Source organism: Cornus florida, unplaced genomic scaffold, assembly GCF_030987335.1.
Source record: "Cornus florida cultivar Cherokee Brave unplaced genomic scaffold, ASM3098733v1 CherokeeBrave_3.0.0_Hap2_Chr08, whole genome shotgun sequence".
In the NCBI taxonomy this organism is placed as follows: domain Eukaryota; kingdom Viridiplantae; phylum Streptophyta; class Magnoliopsida; order Cornales; family Cornaceae; genus Cornus; species Cornus florida.
The window spans coordinates 802,156-819,938 of record NW_026775578.1 but is presented as its reverse complement, the minus strand read 5'-3'; the positions used below and the strand labels follow the sequence as shown (position 1 = coordinate 819,938).

At 34.4% G+C, this 17,783-nt stretch overlaps 1 protein-coding gene across 2 annotated transcripts; it reads left to right on the top strand.

Annotated features, from left to right (window-relative positions):
* The first annotated feature begins 5,721 nt into the window (after nt 1–5,721).
* LOC132268756 (DEAD-box ATP-dependent RNA helicase 24) lies at nt 5,722–12,854 on the top strand. 2 transcript variants are annotated; one of them, XM_059769574.1, is made up of 5 exons: nt 5,731–6,592; nt 7,960–9,188; nt 11,726–11,765; nt 12,103–12,499; nt 12,598–12,854. In XM_059769574.1, the coding sequence occupies exons 1-5, from the start codon at nt 5,986–5,988 to the stop codon at nt 12,647–12,649; spliced, it is 2,325 nt and encodes a 774-aa protein (XP_059625557.1). In that variant the 5' UTR covers nt 5,731–5,985; the 3' UTR covers nt 12,650–12,854. The 2 variants fall into 2 exon arrangements, with proteins under 2 accessions (XP_059625558.1, XP_059625557.1); XM_059769575.1 differs by lacking the exons at nt 11,726–11,765; nt 12,598–12,854 and having other exon boundaries at nt 5,722–6,592; nt 12,103–12,392.
* The last annotated feature ends 4,929 nt before the right edge of the window (nt 12,855–17,783 follow it).

The window sequence follows — 17,783 nt, the reverse complement described above, 5'->3', positions numbered from 1 at the left end:
TTGTTTTGTTTATGTGCTTCATATAATTAATTATTTTAATTTAAGTATTTATTTAATTATTTAATTTATTTAAATTAATTGGATGTGGGCTTAAGGGAAGTTGGACCAAAAGATGTGATCTTGGGCTTGTATAAAGCCTTATTGGGTTATTTGATTATTTAAATGATCATTTTTGTATAATTATATAAATATAATTAATTAATATGTGTTATGGAAGGATATAAATATGGATATATAGGATATATAATTTAATTAACCAATGGTTAATTATGGAATATATATATATATATATATATATATATATATACATGTAATATAATATATATTATATTATTTAAAGATTATTATTTTATTATTTCATTTGGCAGTTATAGTAGGAATATGATTTGGATTCCAATGTGTATAAATATGCACATAAGGCTTTAGGGTTAAAAGTTTTACACGTTAAAAAAATAAGAGAGGCAAAAAGAGAGGAAGAAGAAGGGCTAACAAGAAGGAGGCTGGATCTGAGAAGAAGGACGTTGGAATTGAAAGAGACAATCAAAACTTGAAGCGTCGGTTTCGTTTTGAAACCTTCAGGCGAGTTCTTCTCTAAATTTCCTTTTAGAACTCATAAAGATTTCACCTTGAGTATCAATGTTTAAATTAATTTTATTTGCTTAAAAATCATAGTTCAAACGGACTAATCAAAAGCATTAATTATATTTGATTTGATTAAATTTGAGTAGTCAACGCATGATTTATTATTATATTATTTTGAAATTGTTAGATTTTAATTATATATATAAGTTGTATATATATGTATAATCAACTATTATGTTTGATATGTGATCCAATAAGATTATTTAAGATTTATAGAATTTTTGAAAATTTTCTAAATTTGTTTTATATTTTTTTGATATTTTTAGAATTATATATACAATTATTTACGTGTATAAATATAATACATATACTGTATATATAAACGCCATTGTAGGGTTTAGTAATCGGCGCACGCAAAATAGGGTATGATTCGGTACGGTGCGATACATATCACTGCATGTGATGTGTGCGTATTACAGAGGGGTGGATGGGTTTGATGATCAAAGGGGCAATCCAGTGCGGCATGACACATTTTATTACGGTGCACATGCGAATTCAGCGGCTGAGATGTGATGATGAAGGACGGATGATCCAGTGCATCGCAGCGCATGGAGACATGGTACGCGCATGCATCTGGACCGTAGATAGGGTCTAGTCAATATAAGAATGATCCGGTGCGGTGCAGTTCAACAAATACATGGAGTACCAACCAAACAGAGGATGCTATGTCATCCAGAGGAGTAATTAGACGCGTAGGCAGCGCGTGAGAGTGCGTGTACGCACGTGAAGCCACGTGGCTGCTTGTGGTGGCGCGTAGAGGCGCGTGCAGAAGCTTTGGGCGCGTTTGGTGGCGTGTGGGGCACGTGATGAGGTGCTTGGAGTCCTGGAAAGGTCCTGTGAGGTCTGGTGAATTTCTATAATTGGTTTTAAACCTGTTATGGTTGAAAACAACCATTAGAGGAGGTGTTCATGGTGTCCTGAGAGCCATAGAGTGTTACTACGAGGATTAGTAGCATTTATTTGCGTAAATATAATAAATTAATGATTTGTTACGGAAAGAAATGTATATATATATATATATATATTATGGAAGGTATTATACACACATATATATTATATAATATATGTATATATTATTTAAGGTAATTAATATTAGTTATTCTTATTTAATCGGTACATCTGGATAGGTTGATTTTTAAATTAATGTTATGCGTATGATATGCATGCGATGTCTATGTGTGATTTAGTTCATCGTTAAGTTTAAAATTGGTACATGATTGAATTGTAGGCATGGATGAGTTGTTAAATACTTAAATATAGCGCCTAAGTATTTGTTTGAATAAAATACATACATAGGAAGTAATGGATGAGTTGCTAATTTAAAGGTATATATATATTTAAGGAGTCATGGTTGATTTGCCAATGTATAAATAAATATATACTTAAGGAGGCACGGTTGAGGTGTCAATATATAAATAAATATATTTTTAATGGTATGGTTGATTTGCCAATGTATAAATAAATATATTTAAGGAGGCATGATTGATTTTCCAATATATAAATAAATATATTTATAATGACATAGTTGAATTGCTAAAGCATAATTAAATTGCTATGTGTATTAGATGATTAAAACTCATTTATGGATACTGTATGTATAAGTCGGATTATGATTAAATATTCTTAAATTAGAATAATCGAGTAGTTACATGTTAGTGTATTATTTTATATATATTAATAAAATAATATTGGTAGAGATATGGATAATCTGTCAAAGCCTAGGTATTGACTGTATGGTTTAAATAATTAAATTCATTATTGGCTTTTGGATTAAATATAATTTTCCTTGAGTTATATTTTATTATTTAAATGATTAAATAATTATTTAAAATGGAGTTAAGGTTAAAGGGGGGTTTAGGTATGATTATGTTTTAATTATGGATTAATGGTTTTGAAAATTAATGAAACTATTAATGGATGTGAAGGTTATATTGTATATAATTATTTATACATATGCATATCATTGTTTATTAAACTTAAAACTTTATTAGGTTTGGTTTTGATCAGAGATGATCTACTTATTGGTTTTCAGAAGTCTGGTAGAGAGAACTTGCTTGTATGGTTTAACCCACGATTTATTTTTCAGGTTATTAGAGGTCTCAGTCTCGAGGTTGAGGGTTCGCAGCTTGGAAACTGTCATTCATCTATTCATCTTGTGTACTTTTAAGTAGTATTGGATTATTGGATAATGTTTAAAGGGGTCCTTAAGTTACAGGATTCCCGAGTTGTAATTGTTGGAGAATTATTAATTAATATTTATTTATAGGTTTTCTTCAGCGGTTTATTTATTCTTTATTATTCATCTTTGTATTCTGTACTTGTTTAAATACTTTAATTGTTTTGCTATTTCCCTAATTTTGTGCGCGGACTTCATCAACCCGTGTTTCGAAATCAGGGGTATCACACACCACCAAAATTCAAACCCGAACTCAAATTTTGAACTAAAAAATGATCGAAAATGGATTATAATAAGGGGGAAAAGACCGCCTCGCCAAGGCCTACGATAAACATTAAGGCATCACGGCAAAATTCAAGAGGGAAGATGGTTGATTTGAGAGAAGAAGGGTGGCAGCCCCCTTTGGGCTAAGAATCTGATTTGCAGTAATGTGAGAAGAAGAAGAATGAAATGTTTTAATTTTCCAAACCCCCTATTTATAAAAAATCCCAAAAAGTGCCATGAACGGGTCTTGTCGGGTCTGAAAAAGTGGAATTTGCGCAGACGCTCTCAAACGGTAAAACACCGTGAACAAAAAAGAATTAAAATGAAAAAAAATGAACAATGGAAGAAACAACGTCGAAAATTGAATTCCGTGCACAAAGATATGCCCCCGAGCAAGTTCGGCGGCAACTGGGCTCAGAACCCTAAAATTGGGAAAAACGACCAGAAGACAATTCTAAGAGTACGCGACTCGACGAAAAGTGAAAATGAATCCCGTACGAGGATCCAGACTCAAAATGAGGCATTTTGCAATAATTTTCATTAATTGCATAATGACCCCTCCAAGAAAGGATAACTGCAAAATTGTCTAGAATGAAAATATCTTCCAAAAGATATTTTCTTAAAAACTCCCGAAATAAAATATCTTCAAAAGATATTTATGAAAAACACTCCAAGAAGCATAAATGTTTTTGAAAAATCTATTCATCCACGCCCCTGCGGGAAAAAGGAAACAACCGGCGAGTTTTTCTTCAAAAGTAAAGCTATGTGTTTTGAGGAAAACAACTGGAATGAAAATTCATGAAGTCAAAAATCAACTCCGAATACTAAAAGTGAGGTTACGCCAAAAAAATGACGAACGGGGAAAAGACAAAAAGGTGAATAGTGCCGAAAAACAAAAACGTGGAAATGACGCGGTCCTAACAAGAAAGTTGTCAATCTAAAGGAAAGAGTCTTGGAAACCATTCCCGAGCACTCGAGATGACACTAAATGACGAGAAATCGAACTCAGGAAAAAAATAAAAAAAATAATAATAATAAATTTATCTATAAAATTTGAAGAAAAAAGAAATGAAGGAAAATGACCGAGTCATTACACAAACCGAGCATGAGCTCCTCGAATCTCTACCGAGCCGAGCCCGAGCTTAGTCTAGCTAAGCTCGTTTGGTCCTGAGCCGAGCCGAGCCGAGCCCAAGCACCTCTCCGAAGTCGACGAGCTGAGCCCAAGTAAGCCCAAGCTCGGCTCGGCTAAGTTCATTTGTAGCCCTACTTGCTGGTAAGTCCTGTCAGTGTCGTCCTTGAACATCGCCGGTGCGTTCTATGCCCGCCGATACGTTTCGTGTTCGCCGGTCCATTATCGACAGTTCCGTCATCCTTGTTTATCACTGTGGGTTCATTTGGGGGTGGTTGTGGACGATGGTGGTGTGGTTATGGTGTGCGCGTGTTTGTGTATATATGTGTGTGCGTGTTTGTGTGTGTATGTATATAAAAGATAAGAAATGGAAGGAGGAAGAGATTGTGGCAATGGTGGAAAAGAGGTGGTGGTAGTAGTATACTGGCAGGTGGGGGAAAGGAGAAAAAAAGGGAAATTTGTGGCAAATTTTGTTATTTCACATGTTTAGTAATTATTGGCAAGAGCGCAAAAAAACCTTTTGAAGTTTTACTAAGTGAGCACAATATCCCAAATGTATGGATCCATGGATCTATGTGTCTATATAGATCATGTTCATGGATTAATGAAAATGTGCAAAAGCTCTATTTGCCTCTGCCATTCTATGAGTCTCTTCTTTTTTGCGTATGGCATCGCCACTCCCTTTGGCAGCATCCACTAATTCAGAACTTAATTTAAAAGCCATATTTCGATCCGGATGTTTTCGGGATGCCGCTAATAACCAACGAATAGCAAGTGATTTTCCTTTTGTGCGTATAAAAATAAGCAAGTTAGTCCCGGTAGTTTCAAAAATGAGCAACTCGCCCCCTTGTATTTTACCTCCGACCATTTTCCACCCAATGTCATTGTGTATTTACCACACTACCCTATATAATTACAAATTTATCCTTAGTTGAGGAGTAAATTAGGAAAAAAAAAACTAAAAAAATAAGAGATAATTCTAAAAACTAATAATTTTAGGGAGACATTATATAATTTTATTTTTATATATATACATATAAAATATAAAAAATTATCATATGTATAGTGGGAGCGGTAGGGACAAGTGCTCCATAGACATACACTGACTCCGACCTTGGGTGTGACAAAACATAACCAGTAGTAACAAATTGGTGTTAAGTTAGCACCATAACTAAAACACTATCATAATGAAAGCAATTTTTTTTTTTTTTTTTTTTTTTTTTTTTTCACATTACAACATGTTTTTTTTACCAAACATACTTTTATTTTTAAAATTTTATAACAAAATTTTGCGCTATTAAAATACTTCCATTTCTATTGAACAAACTCGGAAAAAAAAAATATTTGTTACGGGTGAAATCAAATTACCAAATAGGACGCAAGAAATCATCATAATTTTGCTTTCAGGAAACGGCATTACGAGCCCTAAGAAATTTGATTATGTATATAATTTGTATTTTTTTCCAATAGAAAATCAGAAACCTAAAAAAATCTCTCCCCTTTTTTGGAGGCCGAGTCGGCGAGGCGAGTAGAAGTGGGAATGGTATCTTCAATATGTTGAGGCGTATGAGAGTTAATTATGCGTACAATAAGCTCCTTGGCAACTGATTTATACACAGGCACACTGTTGTATCTCGCATCAACACAAGAAGAAGCTTTTTCTGTACCCAGAACCTAGGACTTTGGAGTGCGGAATTAGGGCTTATAGAGTAGAGATCGGCTCCGGATGTTGGTTTAGGGTTTTGCTTCGTTTCGTTCAGCAAATCAATCACACATGTCGAAGAGAAAGTTTGGATTCGAAGGCTTCGGCATCAATCGCCAATCAACCTACAACTTCGAGCGATCACAAGCGCCCCAAAGACTATATGTTCCACCTTCCTCACGTTCTGCTTCTGGCTCTGGTTCTGGTGCTGCTCACGACAATTACGAAGACACCGACCTAGACAACATTGAATACGATGACCCAGACGCTACCAACGTCGCCGCCGTCGACGGAGATGTTGACGAGATTGATCCTCTCGATGCATTTATGGAGGGAATTCACGAGGAGATGAAGGCAGCGCCACCTCCAAAGGCGAAAGAGAAGGCGGAGAAGTATAGGGACGATGAAGAGGATGATCCGGTTGAGAGTTTCTTGAGGGCTAAGAAGGATGTGGGCTTGACGTTGGCGTCCGATGCTCTTCGTGCCGGCTATGATTCCGACGAGGAGGTTTATGCTGCTGCCAAGGCGATTGATGAGGGAATGATGGAGTATGATTCCGATGATAATCCAATTGTTGTTGACAAGAAGAAGATTGAGCCCATTCCTGCTTTGGATCATAGTTCCATCGACTACGAGCCCTTCAATAAGGATTTTTATGAAGAAAAGCCTTCTATATCAGGTAAACCTAACCAATCATTTTCTACTATTAGTTTTTATTATTATTATTATTATTATTATTATTTTTTATTTTATTTTTTCCCCAAACACAACACATTTTTATTCAATGGTAGAAACAGAAGTATAACAGTCTCAACACAATTCACTTAACCACAAAGGCCAAATGTTCCACTCACAGTCCCCAACCCTTTTATTAAGAGCCCATCAGCTAATACAATCAGCTACCATATTGCATTTTATAGGGCAACATAACAAGCTGACAGCAGTAGCACCCATAAGGATAAAAAGTGACATCCTCACAAATAACAGCAGCAAGAGCATCAGTGGAAAACAAAGCCATAAATTACTGGCAATCACCTTCCATACACATCACGGTATCATACTCAGCAATAGCTTAATCGCTTCCCTTAACACCATAGCTTCTCCAATCACAGCACTAGTAACCTAGTTGGGAGAAAAATGAAGAAACTCTCTTGGATAACCTCTATAATCCCTGATAATAGCACCACCACCCCACTTACATTGTTTCAATCCACTACATTTAGGAGGACTTGATGTATCAGCCACTTATCTTGGAACAGTCACATTCATCTTCTACTATTAGTAATTGTTTCGGGTTATATTAGTCAATTTTTTAAATACTTCTGCTTCTTTTCCACAAAATAGACTTCTTTTCTACAGTCCATAGGTACCCCAATCACCATAGAACTTGGTCTTGGATCGGCTAAAATAGAACACTATTTCATGAAAGATTTTAAGAAGATTCAAAGTACACTGATATGAATCCCATGCCACTTTGTCCGCTTGTGTGCTCCTTGTCTAACGTTTAGGGCTTGCCATTTAACTAAATCCTTATTGGAGGAATATATTGGAGGTTTGGTATAGAGATGAGATGGCTTTACAAGGATGTTCTTGTTGCAGAACATGTCTTTGCCATTTCATGACGCCTATTAATTTTGTTGTGAGGCAGGCACTAAATATGGGTTGGTACTTCTTGTGACACTGTACTAGGACCGAGCCTCTGATTTGATTTGGGTTGATAATACAGAAAATTTATGAGAAGGCATATTTTATATCCTGCCTATCAAACAGAGTCAAATAACCATTGTATTATGCTAGTTGTAACTATTGTTTATCGCTCCTTTTCGCCATTGTTTTAAAAGCCACTGTATTCATTGTTCCTTATATCCAATCTTTGGATGCCCTTACTGGTTTGCTTTTGTCCTAGTGGCTTTTAAGTCCTAGGTCAAGGTTTTGAGACTGGTAGTGAGAAAAGAAAGGAATATATATATATATAAATATAAATTTTGGATGTGTCCTTTTGAGATTTTCTGCATTTAACCCACTTCATTCTTTTCCCTTTTGCAGGTATGAGTGAGCAGGAAATTGGAGAATACCAAAAGAGCTTGGCGATTCGTGCATCAGGTTTCGATGTTCCAAGACCAATCAAAGCATTTGACGACTGTGGATTTTCTTCGGAACTAATGAAAGCTATCGCGAAACAAGCTTATGAAAAACCTACGCCAATACAGTGCCAAGCTTTACCAATTGTGCTTTCTGGGAGAGATATAATTGGTATAGCGAAAACTGGTTCGGGAAAAACTGCTGCTTTTGTGCTTCCTATGATTGTCCATATAATGGATCAGCCTGAACTTGAAAAAGAAGAAGGTCCTATTGGAGTAATTTGTGCTCCTACCAGAGAATTAGCGCATCAGATATATTTAGAGGCCAAGAAATTTGCCAAATCGCACGGAATACGTGTTTCTGCAGTCTATGGTGGGATGTCCAAGCTTGATCAATTCAAAGAACTCAAGGCAGGATGTGAGATAGTTGTTGGTACTCCCGGTAGATTGATAGACATGCTAAAAATGAAGGCATTGACAATGTTAAGGGCAACTTACCTAGTGTTTGATGAGGCTGATCGGATGTTTGACCTTGGATTTGAGCCTCAAATAAGGTCCATTGTTGGTCAAATTCGGCCAGATCGCCAAACCTTACTCTTTTCAGCGACAATGCCCCGCAAAGTTGAAAAGTTAGCTTGGGAAATTCTCACTGATCCTATAAGAGTTACTGTGGGGGCGGTGGGAATGGCCAATGAGGATATTACTCAAGTTGTTCAAATAATTCCTTCTGATGTTGAGAAGATGCCCTGGCTTCTTGAAAAGCTACCTGGACTAATTGATAATGGAGATGTTCTAGTGTTTGCTTCAAAGAAAGCCAGAGTGGACGAGCTTGAATCAGAATTGGCTCAGAGAGGGTTTAAAGTTGCAGCACTTCATGGTGATAAAGATCAGGCTTCTCGGATGGACACATTACAAAAATTTAAATCTGGGACGTACCATGTTCTTATTGCAACTGATGTCGCTGCACGTGGTCTTGACATCAAGTCAATTAAGTCAGTGGTCAACTTTGATATAGCAAGAGACATGGATATGCATGTCCATAGAATTGGGAGAACAGGTCGTGCTGGTGATAAGGAAGGGACTGCATACACTCTTGTTACACAGAAAGAGTCTCGATTTGCAGGAGAATTGGTTAACAGCCTGATTGCTGCTGGTCAAAATGTGTCCAATGAACTGATGGATCTTGCTATGAAGGTTATTTTCATGACCTGTTTTGCATTCTTTAATTTTTTTAGTTAACACATAGTCCGTCATATATAAATGTGCATCTACATTTCTTCGTTGGTGAAATTTTTAGATGATTGCTGAAAGCTGTAGTCTTGACCTTATATTTTTTGGGTAAATTACGCTGGCACCCCCTCAGGTTAGGTCAAATCTCACATAGATAGACATTTTGGTTTTAACTTGCGCTCGTATTTTGCTTTGTTGATCCGTATTTCACTCACACCCCAAATGTAACTTTTTAGAGGTGTCAAAGTACTTTTTACATGCAAAGTGACTATACTACCCTTTTGACTTTGTGTTGACTTTGTTTCGTGTATAAAATGACTTAACTGCTCAAAGAGATCAATTTAATTGGCCAAAATATCCTAGAATTTAACCCTCTCTCTTCTTCTCTCACTAAGTGTATAAATATATATATTATATAATTTTACTTTCCTTTCCTCAACTTTCTCACTAACCAAACAGAGGCCAGAAGATTATTTATAAAGCAAGAATTTTTTAATATCTAGAAAACAGAAAAAAAAAAAAAAAAAAAAAAAAAGAAAAAGAAAAAGAAAAAGAAAAAAGTGAGAGAGAACTATTGGAGACCCAGATCATAGAACAAGAAGATAAGAGTCAAAATTTAACAAAAATATTGAGATGTAAATAGAAATATGGCCCTCTAAATAGATCAGAATTAAGATAATCCATTTAGATATTTCAAAAATCCAATGTGATGTATGAGGACCCTCTACCAAAAACAAAATTGTATAAGAAATTTATTTTCCAAAAATAAAATATTATACTCATTATATTTAGATAAAAAATTAACAGATTTGGATAAAGTTCATTAATTACTTTGTTGGACATGAGATAATTAATCAAGGTGTTACCAAATGTAGGCAAGTCAGAGGATTGACTCTCACATGAGTCAAGGAACAACAAATCCTCTTCAGTTGTATTAACCAGCTAATCTGATATTTGATAAACAATTACAGACTTAAATATTTAGATTGTCACAATCTAAGGGTATTTTTGCCTTTTCTTTTTTTTTTTTTCTTTTTGAATATTTTGTATTAAATTGTACAAAAAAAATGAGGGTAAATAGGTCGTCAAAGTCCAAAAAGTAATTTGGGGTGTAAGTGAAAGTTAAAACCAAAATGTCCATCTATGTGAGATTTGACCTTAGTTGAAGGGGTGTCAGTGTAATTTACCCTATATTTTTGTGCTGTATTCAACTCCTGGAGTTCGAAAGAAAAGAAAAAACACTCCTGGACATTAGACCATAAAACATCTATGGCATTGCTTCCAGCATTAATGATCAAATTTACATTACTACAGCAACCATTATCTGCTTCTTTAACGATTGTTTGAAATAATAATCTAAGTTTCCAAATCAAATACTAGTATTTTTGAAGTTTATAGTTACTATTATTATTATTTTCAGTTCTGACTTGGCATCTTCCACAAATTCATAAAAGTGTAAACTCAGATGTGGATTCTATGTATATGTGTATTGTTTTTTTAGTGCTTTCAGCTCAAACCAAATTAGTACTCGTGTGAAATTCGACTGCACTTTGTTCTTAAATGAGGTGTCGTGTCCGTGTCGAACACTGACACTTCATGGACACTTTTGGACACGTCTCCGACACTTCTTGACCGTGTCCATAATTTAAAAATAATTTTTATCATTCCGGACACTCGACAACATATCCCACACTCGGTCTTATATAAAATAAAAATATGACAGTCGTAGAAACAACATTTTGAACATATATCAAAGTGTCCAACCCTTTTTTCTTTAAAAAATTGATATTAAACACGTCATAATATGTAATATGAACAAAAACATAACTACAATGACATGATAGAATAGTAATATCATCTATAATTTAATATATACTTTTTGATATTCAAATAGTTTTATCTTCTAACTTGTGTAACTTTAGTATAGAAATTATAAAGTAATTAAAGTTCTATAATTGTCTTACTCAATAGATATATAAGTGGAAGTTTATATTTATATTAGTTGTGTCCATGCCATGTCCTTGTTCTTTAGAATTTGACTTGTCGGCGTATCCGTGTCGTATTGTGTTTGTGTCCATGCTTCTTAGGAGTTCATCTCTGACTTTAATGCGTCCTTTTCTTATTCTACATTTTCTTGTGTTTCTGCTCATTTATCTATCTTAACATCTTCAATTCGGCACCCTTTTTTCCACCCTCAAAATGTCGTTTCTTGTTGCCCGCCATGTTGTACCGTATTATTTCATATATTTTTGGCACAATAGAAGGTTTACTTAAACACAGATTTGTAGCCCATAGGCTATTGTCTATAGTGAAATGTTAGCCCCATAAACCGATGGTGTTAGCGCATACTTCCTCATGTTATTTTTTGTTTTAGTTGTGGTTTCATACTTGTACACGTGTTACTGCTTGATATGGGTATATGTTATGCTTGGGACATGCAGACTTCCTTTGATGTATATGTATTAGAGTTATTGAATGACTTTTACCTTGTAAATCATTAGGACGGGAGATTCAGATCCAAACGTGATGCAAGAAAAGGAGGTATGGATTTTCTATCTTGCTATAACATGCCCATAGATTGCTCTATAATTAATTGGGTTCTTGTATGCCCTAGAATTTATATCATGTTGTGTATTTGTTCTCTTAACATTGTTAGCAAGGAACTTCATTCTTAGAAACAGAAAAAGGAAAATGGGGAGGGGTGGAAGCAAAATTTATCTTTTCATTTTGGATTTAGCTTTTGTAAAGAATAAAATATGGCAAATGTTAAAAATATCATGCTTTAAGTTGATTTTGTTAGATAGGAAATTGAGCTTTCTTTTTCCTTTTTTACCTGAGAGCTGAAAACTTTTACAAGATATTAAAATGGTTTGTTCAGGTGGAAAAAGGGCTAAAGGAAGGGGGGCCGGTGGTCGAGGTGTTCGTGGTGTGGATTTTGGTCTGGGCATTGGATATAATCCAGAATCGAACAATATTTCATCCAACACTGTTCCAAGTCGTTCTGCTGCTGTCAATTCACTGAGGACAGGAGTTATGGCACAATTCAAAAGCAACTTTGTAGCTGCTGCATCTAATACTCAAAATCAGGGAGTAAATCATAGTTTGGGATCGAATGCCAACAAGAAGACGATGTTATCTGGATTTGTTTCTGGAGGTACAATAGGTGGGGATATAAATACTGGTCAGACAACCAATTCATCAGGTCCTGCTCCATCAAGAGGAAATACCACTAGTCAGAGTTGTAAAGAAAATGCAAGTCAGCAAAACCCAGAAAGGTGGCTTTTCTGACCTCAACTTGGAGTGTTTTGTTGAATGGTATGTATGAGGTTCTGTATTCGATACTAATGCTATTTTTTATCCTTTGTTTTTGCAGCTCTAGAGATAGGCCTAGAGAAAGAAGGAGGCCCTCTGGTTGGGACCGTTAATTCATATAGTGATGAATCTGCTTGTCCATTGTCCGTGAATGATTTCCTTATCTGCTGGGTCAGACTTTTAATTTTGATCTTGTCTTGTACTTTGTATTAACAGGAAGTTCGTCCCCTTTATTTGTTCCAAAGACGGTGTATGGTTTAAAAGTTTCAGTGAATTACTCGAATCTACTTATTTTGTATATGATTTTATTTTTAGTCATAGTAGTAGTTTGTTCAAACTATTTTCTTTTTTATATTGATTCAATATGATAATTTTTTAAATGTTGTGTTCGCTATCAGGTACAAGAAGAAACATAGAATTTATTCAGAAATTTTTTGTAGCAGCACCTGGTTTGCTGCAAGCAAGTAGGAAGATACTTGCACGATGAATTAATGTCTTTGTGAATTGTTTGGTAGCGGTGATACTTTTTTGGAAATTAGGTTTATTGCTATGTAGAACTAACTCCTCTATACTTATTTGCAGAAAACTTGAAATTGGGGACGCGCTTACCCTCCCTCTAGTTTCGAACGTGATCCCATTCGGAAATGGACGACAAATACTTTATCCGTCCCCTACTAATGTAAACTACTCACTTATGTGATGGCGCAAAACAATAACCATCAAAGCATCAGTGGGAGTGATTTGATTGATCCATGATGCAAAATTATCTAATAAATTATCCATGATTCGAGTGAAATGTAAACATTTCGGGGTGAAATGTAAAAATAAATAAATAAAAAGTGGCCTAATCAGTTGCAATCATAAACGGTCGGGGGTAGCAATTGGGTGAATTTGTAATTGGATGGGTTTGCATTGGGCTAGTTGTGAATGGGTTAGTAACCCAACATCCACCCATCGAGTAAGGGGTATCAAATGAGTTGATCAACCCACATATAATCCATTGGCCGGTTCACATAATTTATTATTATTATTATTTTCATTTTTTTCCTCCTCTCTGTTCACAAAATTATACTTGTTTTATTGTATATGATTTTTTTTTTATATATATAAATTCATATTTTATTCTACTTACAAAATTATTCTCCAAATGGTTTTTTTATATCCATGGTAATTGTTATTATTATTGTGTTTTTCAGAACTGCTTTCTTGATGGAAATGTATAATTGGAGTAAATGATTTTTTTTTTCTTTGTTTTTTACTGGCCAGCAAGTTCTTTAACACCTATGGCCTTTCCTTTTAACACAAAACCACTTTCACCCTATTTTTTGTTTCTATAATTAATTTTACGATTACCACCTACTATAACAATAAAAGGTAATTATCAAAATAAAAATAGAAACCTTTGAAAAAAAATTAATTCCCGTACCTTTACTTTTATTTGTCGTGGAAGGCTTTGAGGATTAAATATTTTTAAATTTTGTTAAGTTTCAGCCCTTCATGAAGAGATTAAAATTTTTGTTTTCCTTTTATTTAGTTTAACCTTTAACAATTTTGAATAAAGTTAATGTCATATGATTCCATTATTCAGTTGTATAATATTGTTATTCACACATACACGCACAAATAACTATAATAATAATACTGCTTTCTATGAGAGCTTTGGTTCTGAAATAACATGAAACACCTCTAAATCCCTGAATCGTGCACATCACTTAACATCTTAGCTGCATCTTTCCCAGTGCATTTTTAGGCCTCTCCTTGAAAACCCATATATACATATTCTCCTATCATGCTCAACCATGAAAACATCAAACTTCAAGTCTAACCAGGCACCCCCCTAGACACTATCAAGCCTATTAGCAAGATACGGATATACGGGAATTAACTTTTTTTCAAAGGTTTCTATTTTTATTTTGATAATTACCTTTATTGTTACAGTAGGTGATAATGGTAAAATTAATTATAGAAACTAGGGTAAGGAAAAGCCATAGGTGGAACGGTCATTTTACAAATCCACCTATGGCCTTTCTTTTTAACACAAAACCACTCTCACCCTATTTTTAGTTTTTATAATTAATTTTACCATTATAAAAAAATTAATTCTGTAACTTTATTTTTATTTGTCGTGGAAGAGTTTACTTTAAGGTTTTGAGGATTAAATATTTTTAAATTTTGTTAAGTTTTAGCTGAGATTAAAATTTTTCTTTTCGTTTTATTTAGTTTAAGGGGGGTAATTACACTCATCTCCTCTGTCAGGACATTTGGATGGATGGCTATAACTTTATATTGGAATTACATTTCTGTCCTTATTATATATGTATTGTATTTTATTACAAACTCAATAAAATTTGAAAAGACAAAAAGGCCCAAAACCTATCCTTCAGCCTCAATACAAGCCACTTCCTGTAACAAACAAGACAAGCAATTGTCGTCAGAATCAATGGAGCTAACAGTTGGTTCGTTTTGTTTGGAGCTCGCTGATATGAACTTGGTGTTGTCGATGCTTGGAGCTTGCCGTGTGTGAGCTTGGTTGGCCGAAATTAAGCATGTACAGAAAGATATAGAAAATACAGAGAGGGAGAGCTTGAAACTGGCTGGGTTCCATGTACCGAACGTCAAATATCAACGAAAAGCCCCAGTAACATAGGTGGGCACTCTCATCCTCACAGTCCTCATCGCCGGAGCAATGAAGAACCCACCGGCGATGATGGAACTAACCAGCGTCTAATGAATCAGGTGAAAGGATGTAAGCCAGAAGGATGACGGCAAGCACGATAAGTTACGGCGACGGACAACGACGATGGGCAAGGATGAACGGCTGACGGCACCATTTTCATCTTCATAACCACCGACCGCTTCACTTCCGGTCATCTCTTTGCTCACTGGTTCATTCTGCCGGTTCTGTCCTGCAGCCATTTCAGCACTCTTCGCCGCCAATCAAACTTAGTTCTCACAGCCGTCACTGCCGCTTTTGAAATCATGTCGGCAAGCAGCCGCTGTCCTTGCACCGCCTGAAAATCTCTTCATCATCTGTTTATCCTTGGGCACATCCCTACTGCTAGTTACTTCTATGTTTGCCGCCACTGATCATTGCCTTCTTCACGGTCTTGCCATGCATCCTCACGAGCTTGCCATCTTCGTCGTCCACCAAGCACTCCTTGGTTGTCGCCAGTGGTTTCAGCCGATCTCACATTGCTCATCGCCGTTCGTGTGAATTATTATTGTTGGCAGTTAAAGAGTATAAAATATGGAGAAGGGTATGTGGAGAAGGGTACGTTTTGGTTTTTTGATTGAGGAAAGAGATTGGAGAGAGAAATTGAAGCGAAAGGGGAGAAATAATTATCAGGTATTTTAGATATTGTAGTTAATTTATTTACATATCTTGGATGGGTAGAATGGGAATTTGAAAATAAAAAATTGATGGCATTATCATTTTTAGTTAGTAATATTATTTTCCGTTAATGGCGGGGAGGTCTTTGTTATACGTATATAAATCTCGAGGGATGTCATTGTTATTTGGCAAACAAAAGGGGAGGTCAATGTAGCTTGACGAAACTACAAGGGAGGTCAGTGTAATTACCCTTTAGTTTAACCTTTAACAATTTTGAATAAAGTCAATATCATATGATTCCATTATTCAGTTATATAATATTGTTATTCACATATACATGCACAAATAACTATAACAATAATACTACTTTCCATGAGAGCTTTGATTCTGAAACAATATGAAACACCTCTAAATCCCTGAATCGTGCACACCACTTAACATCTCAGCTGCATCTTTCCTAATGCATTTTCAGGCCTCTCCTTGAAACCCCATATATACATATTCTCCATATCATGCTGAACCATGAAAACATCAAGTTTCAAGTTTAACCAGGCACCCCCCTAGACACTATCAAGCCTGGGTATTGTTTTTCTTTCAAAGAAATATTTAAATAAAAATAATTTTTTAGTAAAATATACAGGAATTAATTTTTTTTCAAAAGTTTTTATTTTTATTTTGATAATTATTTATATTGTTACAGTAGGTAATAATGGTAAAATTAAGGGAAAATTATATTTTAGTGACCAAAATTAAACATAATTGCTATATAGTGACCTTAAAGTCAAGAAAAGGTGAATAGTGACCAATCTTGAAACTTAATTGATATTAAGTGACCATTTAAGGATAATTTGGTCAAAAATACTTAAAAGTTTAATAAACATTTTAAAAATAAATATTAGATGACAAAATTGCCATCCAATATAAATAATAAGTCATTAAATTCATCCTCCTCCTACTCTCTCTCTCTCTGATTCAACGTTTTCTTTTTTTCCTTTTTAGTTTATAATTTACCAATTTAAAAAATTATTCATTCTTTATCTATTTTTCAAGGCTCTCAACCATCTAATATTTTCTTTTTTAGTTTACAATTTACCAATTTAAAAAATTAAAATTTCTTTATCAACATTATCTCTTTTCCATCCTTTATTTATTTTTCAAGGCTCTCCAGCATGAACGCTCATAACATTTACAGTGGTAAATCATACTTTTGAAACACCCTTTAACAGTTAGTAAAATTATGAAATTAATCAACAATAGTCATTATTTCTTGAACTATAACTAAGTAGTATTAAAAATTTCTAAAAATTACAATCTTATATCTTAAGGAAGATATCTCAGACAAATCAACTCGTAAAGTATAATAACTATACCTTGAAAATAATGAATAAAAAGAAAATTTACAATTTTCTCGTCATGTCTCTTAGAATCTTGAAGAAAATGATGTATAATATCCATCATTAGTTCTCTCCCATCTTGATCTTCTCTTCAGAGACTCACCCTACTAATCTGTCGTCTTTTTGTTAGTCAATTTAAGTAAGTGTTTATTTAGGTTAATGTAGAGGGTAAATTTGTCTACTTATATAATAATATATTATAAGAAGGCTATTTAGGTAATAAACCATCAAATGGTCACTTAATATCAATTAAGTTTCAAAATTGGTCACTATTCACCTTTTATTGACTTTAAGGTTACTATATAACAATTATATTTAATTTTGGTCACCAAAATATAATTTTTCCTAAAATTAATTATAGAAACTAATATATATATCATAATTCACTTGTATTTTGTGATCTTAATTATTCAATTGCCTTTGCAGATTTTATCTTGTTTAATGCTTCGCTGACTAGTTGTGCTGATGAAAATGAACTAGTTGGATTAAATAACATTTTATTTTAAATATTTGTTTGATTTC

What these genes read in the sequence shown, in the direction of transcription:
- LOC132268756 (XM_059769574.1), top strand. Translation starts at nt 5,986, where the DNA reads ATGTCGAAGAGAAAGTTTGGATTCGAAGGCTTCGGCATCAATCGCCAA. An exon ending in AGAAAAGCCTTCTATATCAG is followed by an intron (nt 6,593 to 7,959) that starts GTAAACCTAACC and finishes TCCCTTTTGCAG; the next exon opens with GTATGAGTGAGCAGGAAATT. An exon ending in AGTCAGCAAAACCCAGAAAG is followed by an intron (nt 12,500 to 12,597) that starts GTGGCTTTTCTG and finishes TTGTTTTTGCAG; the next exon opens with CTCTAGAGATAGGCCTAGAG.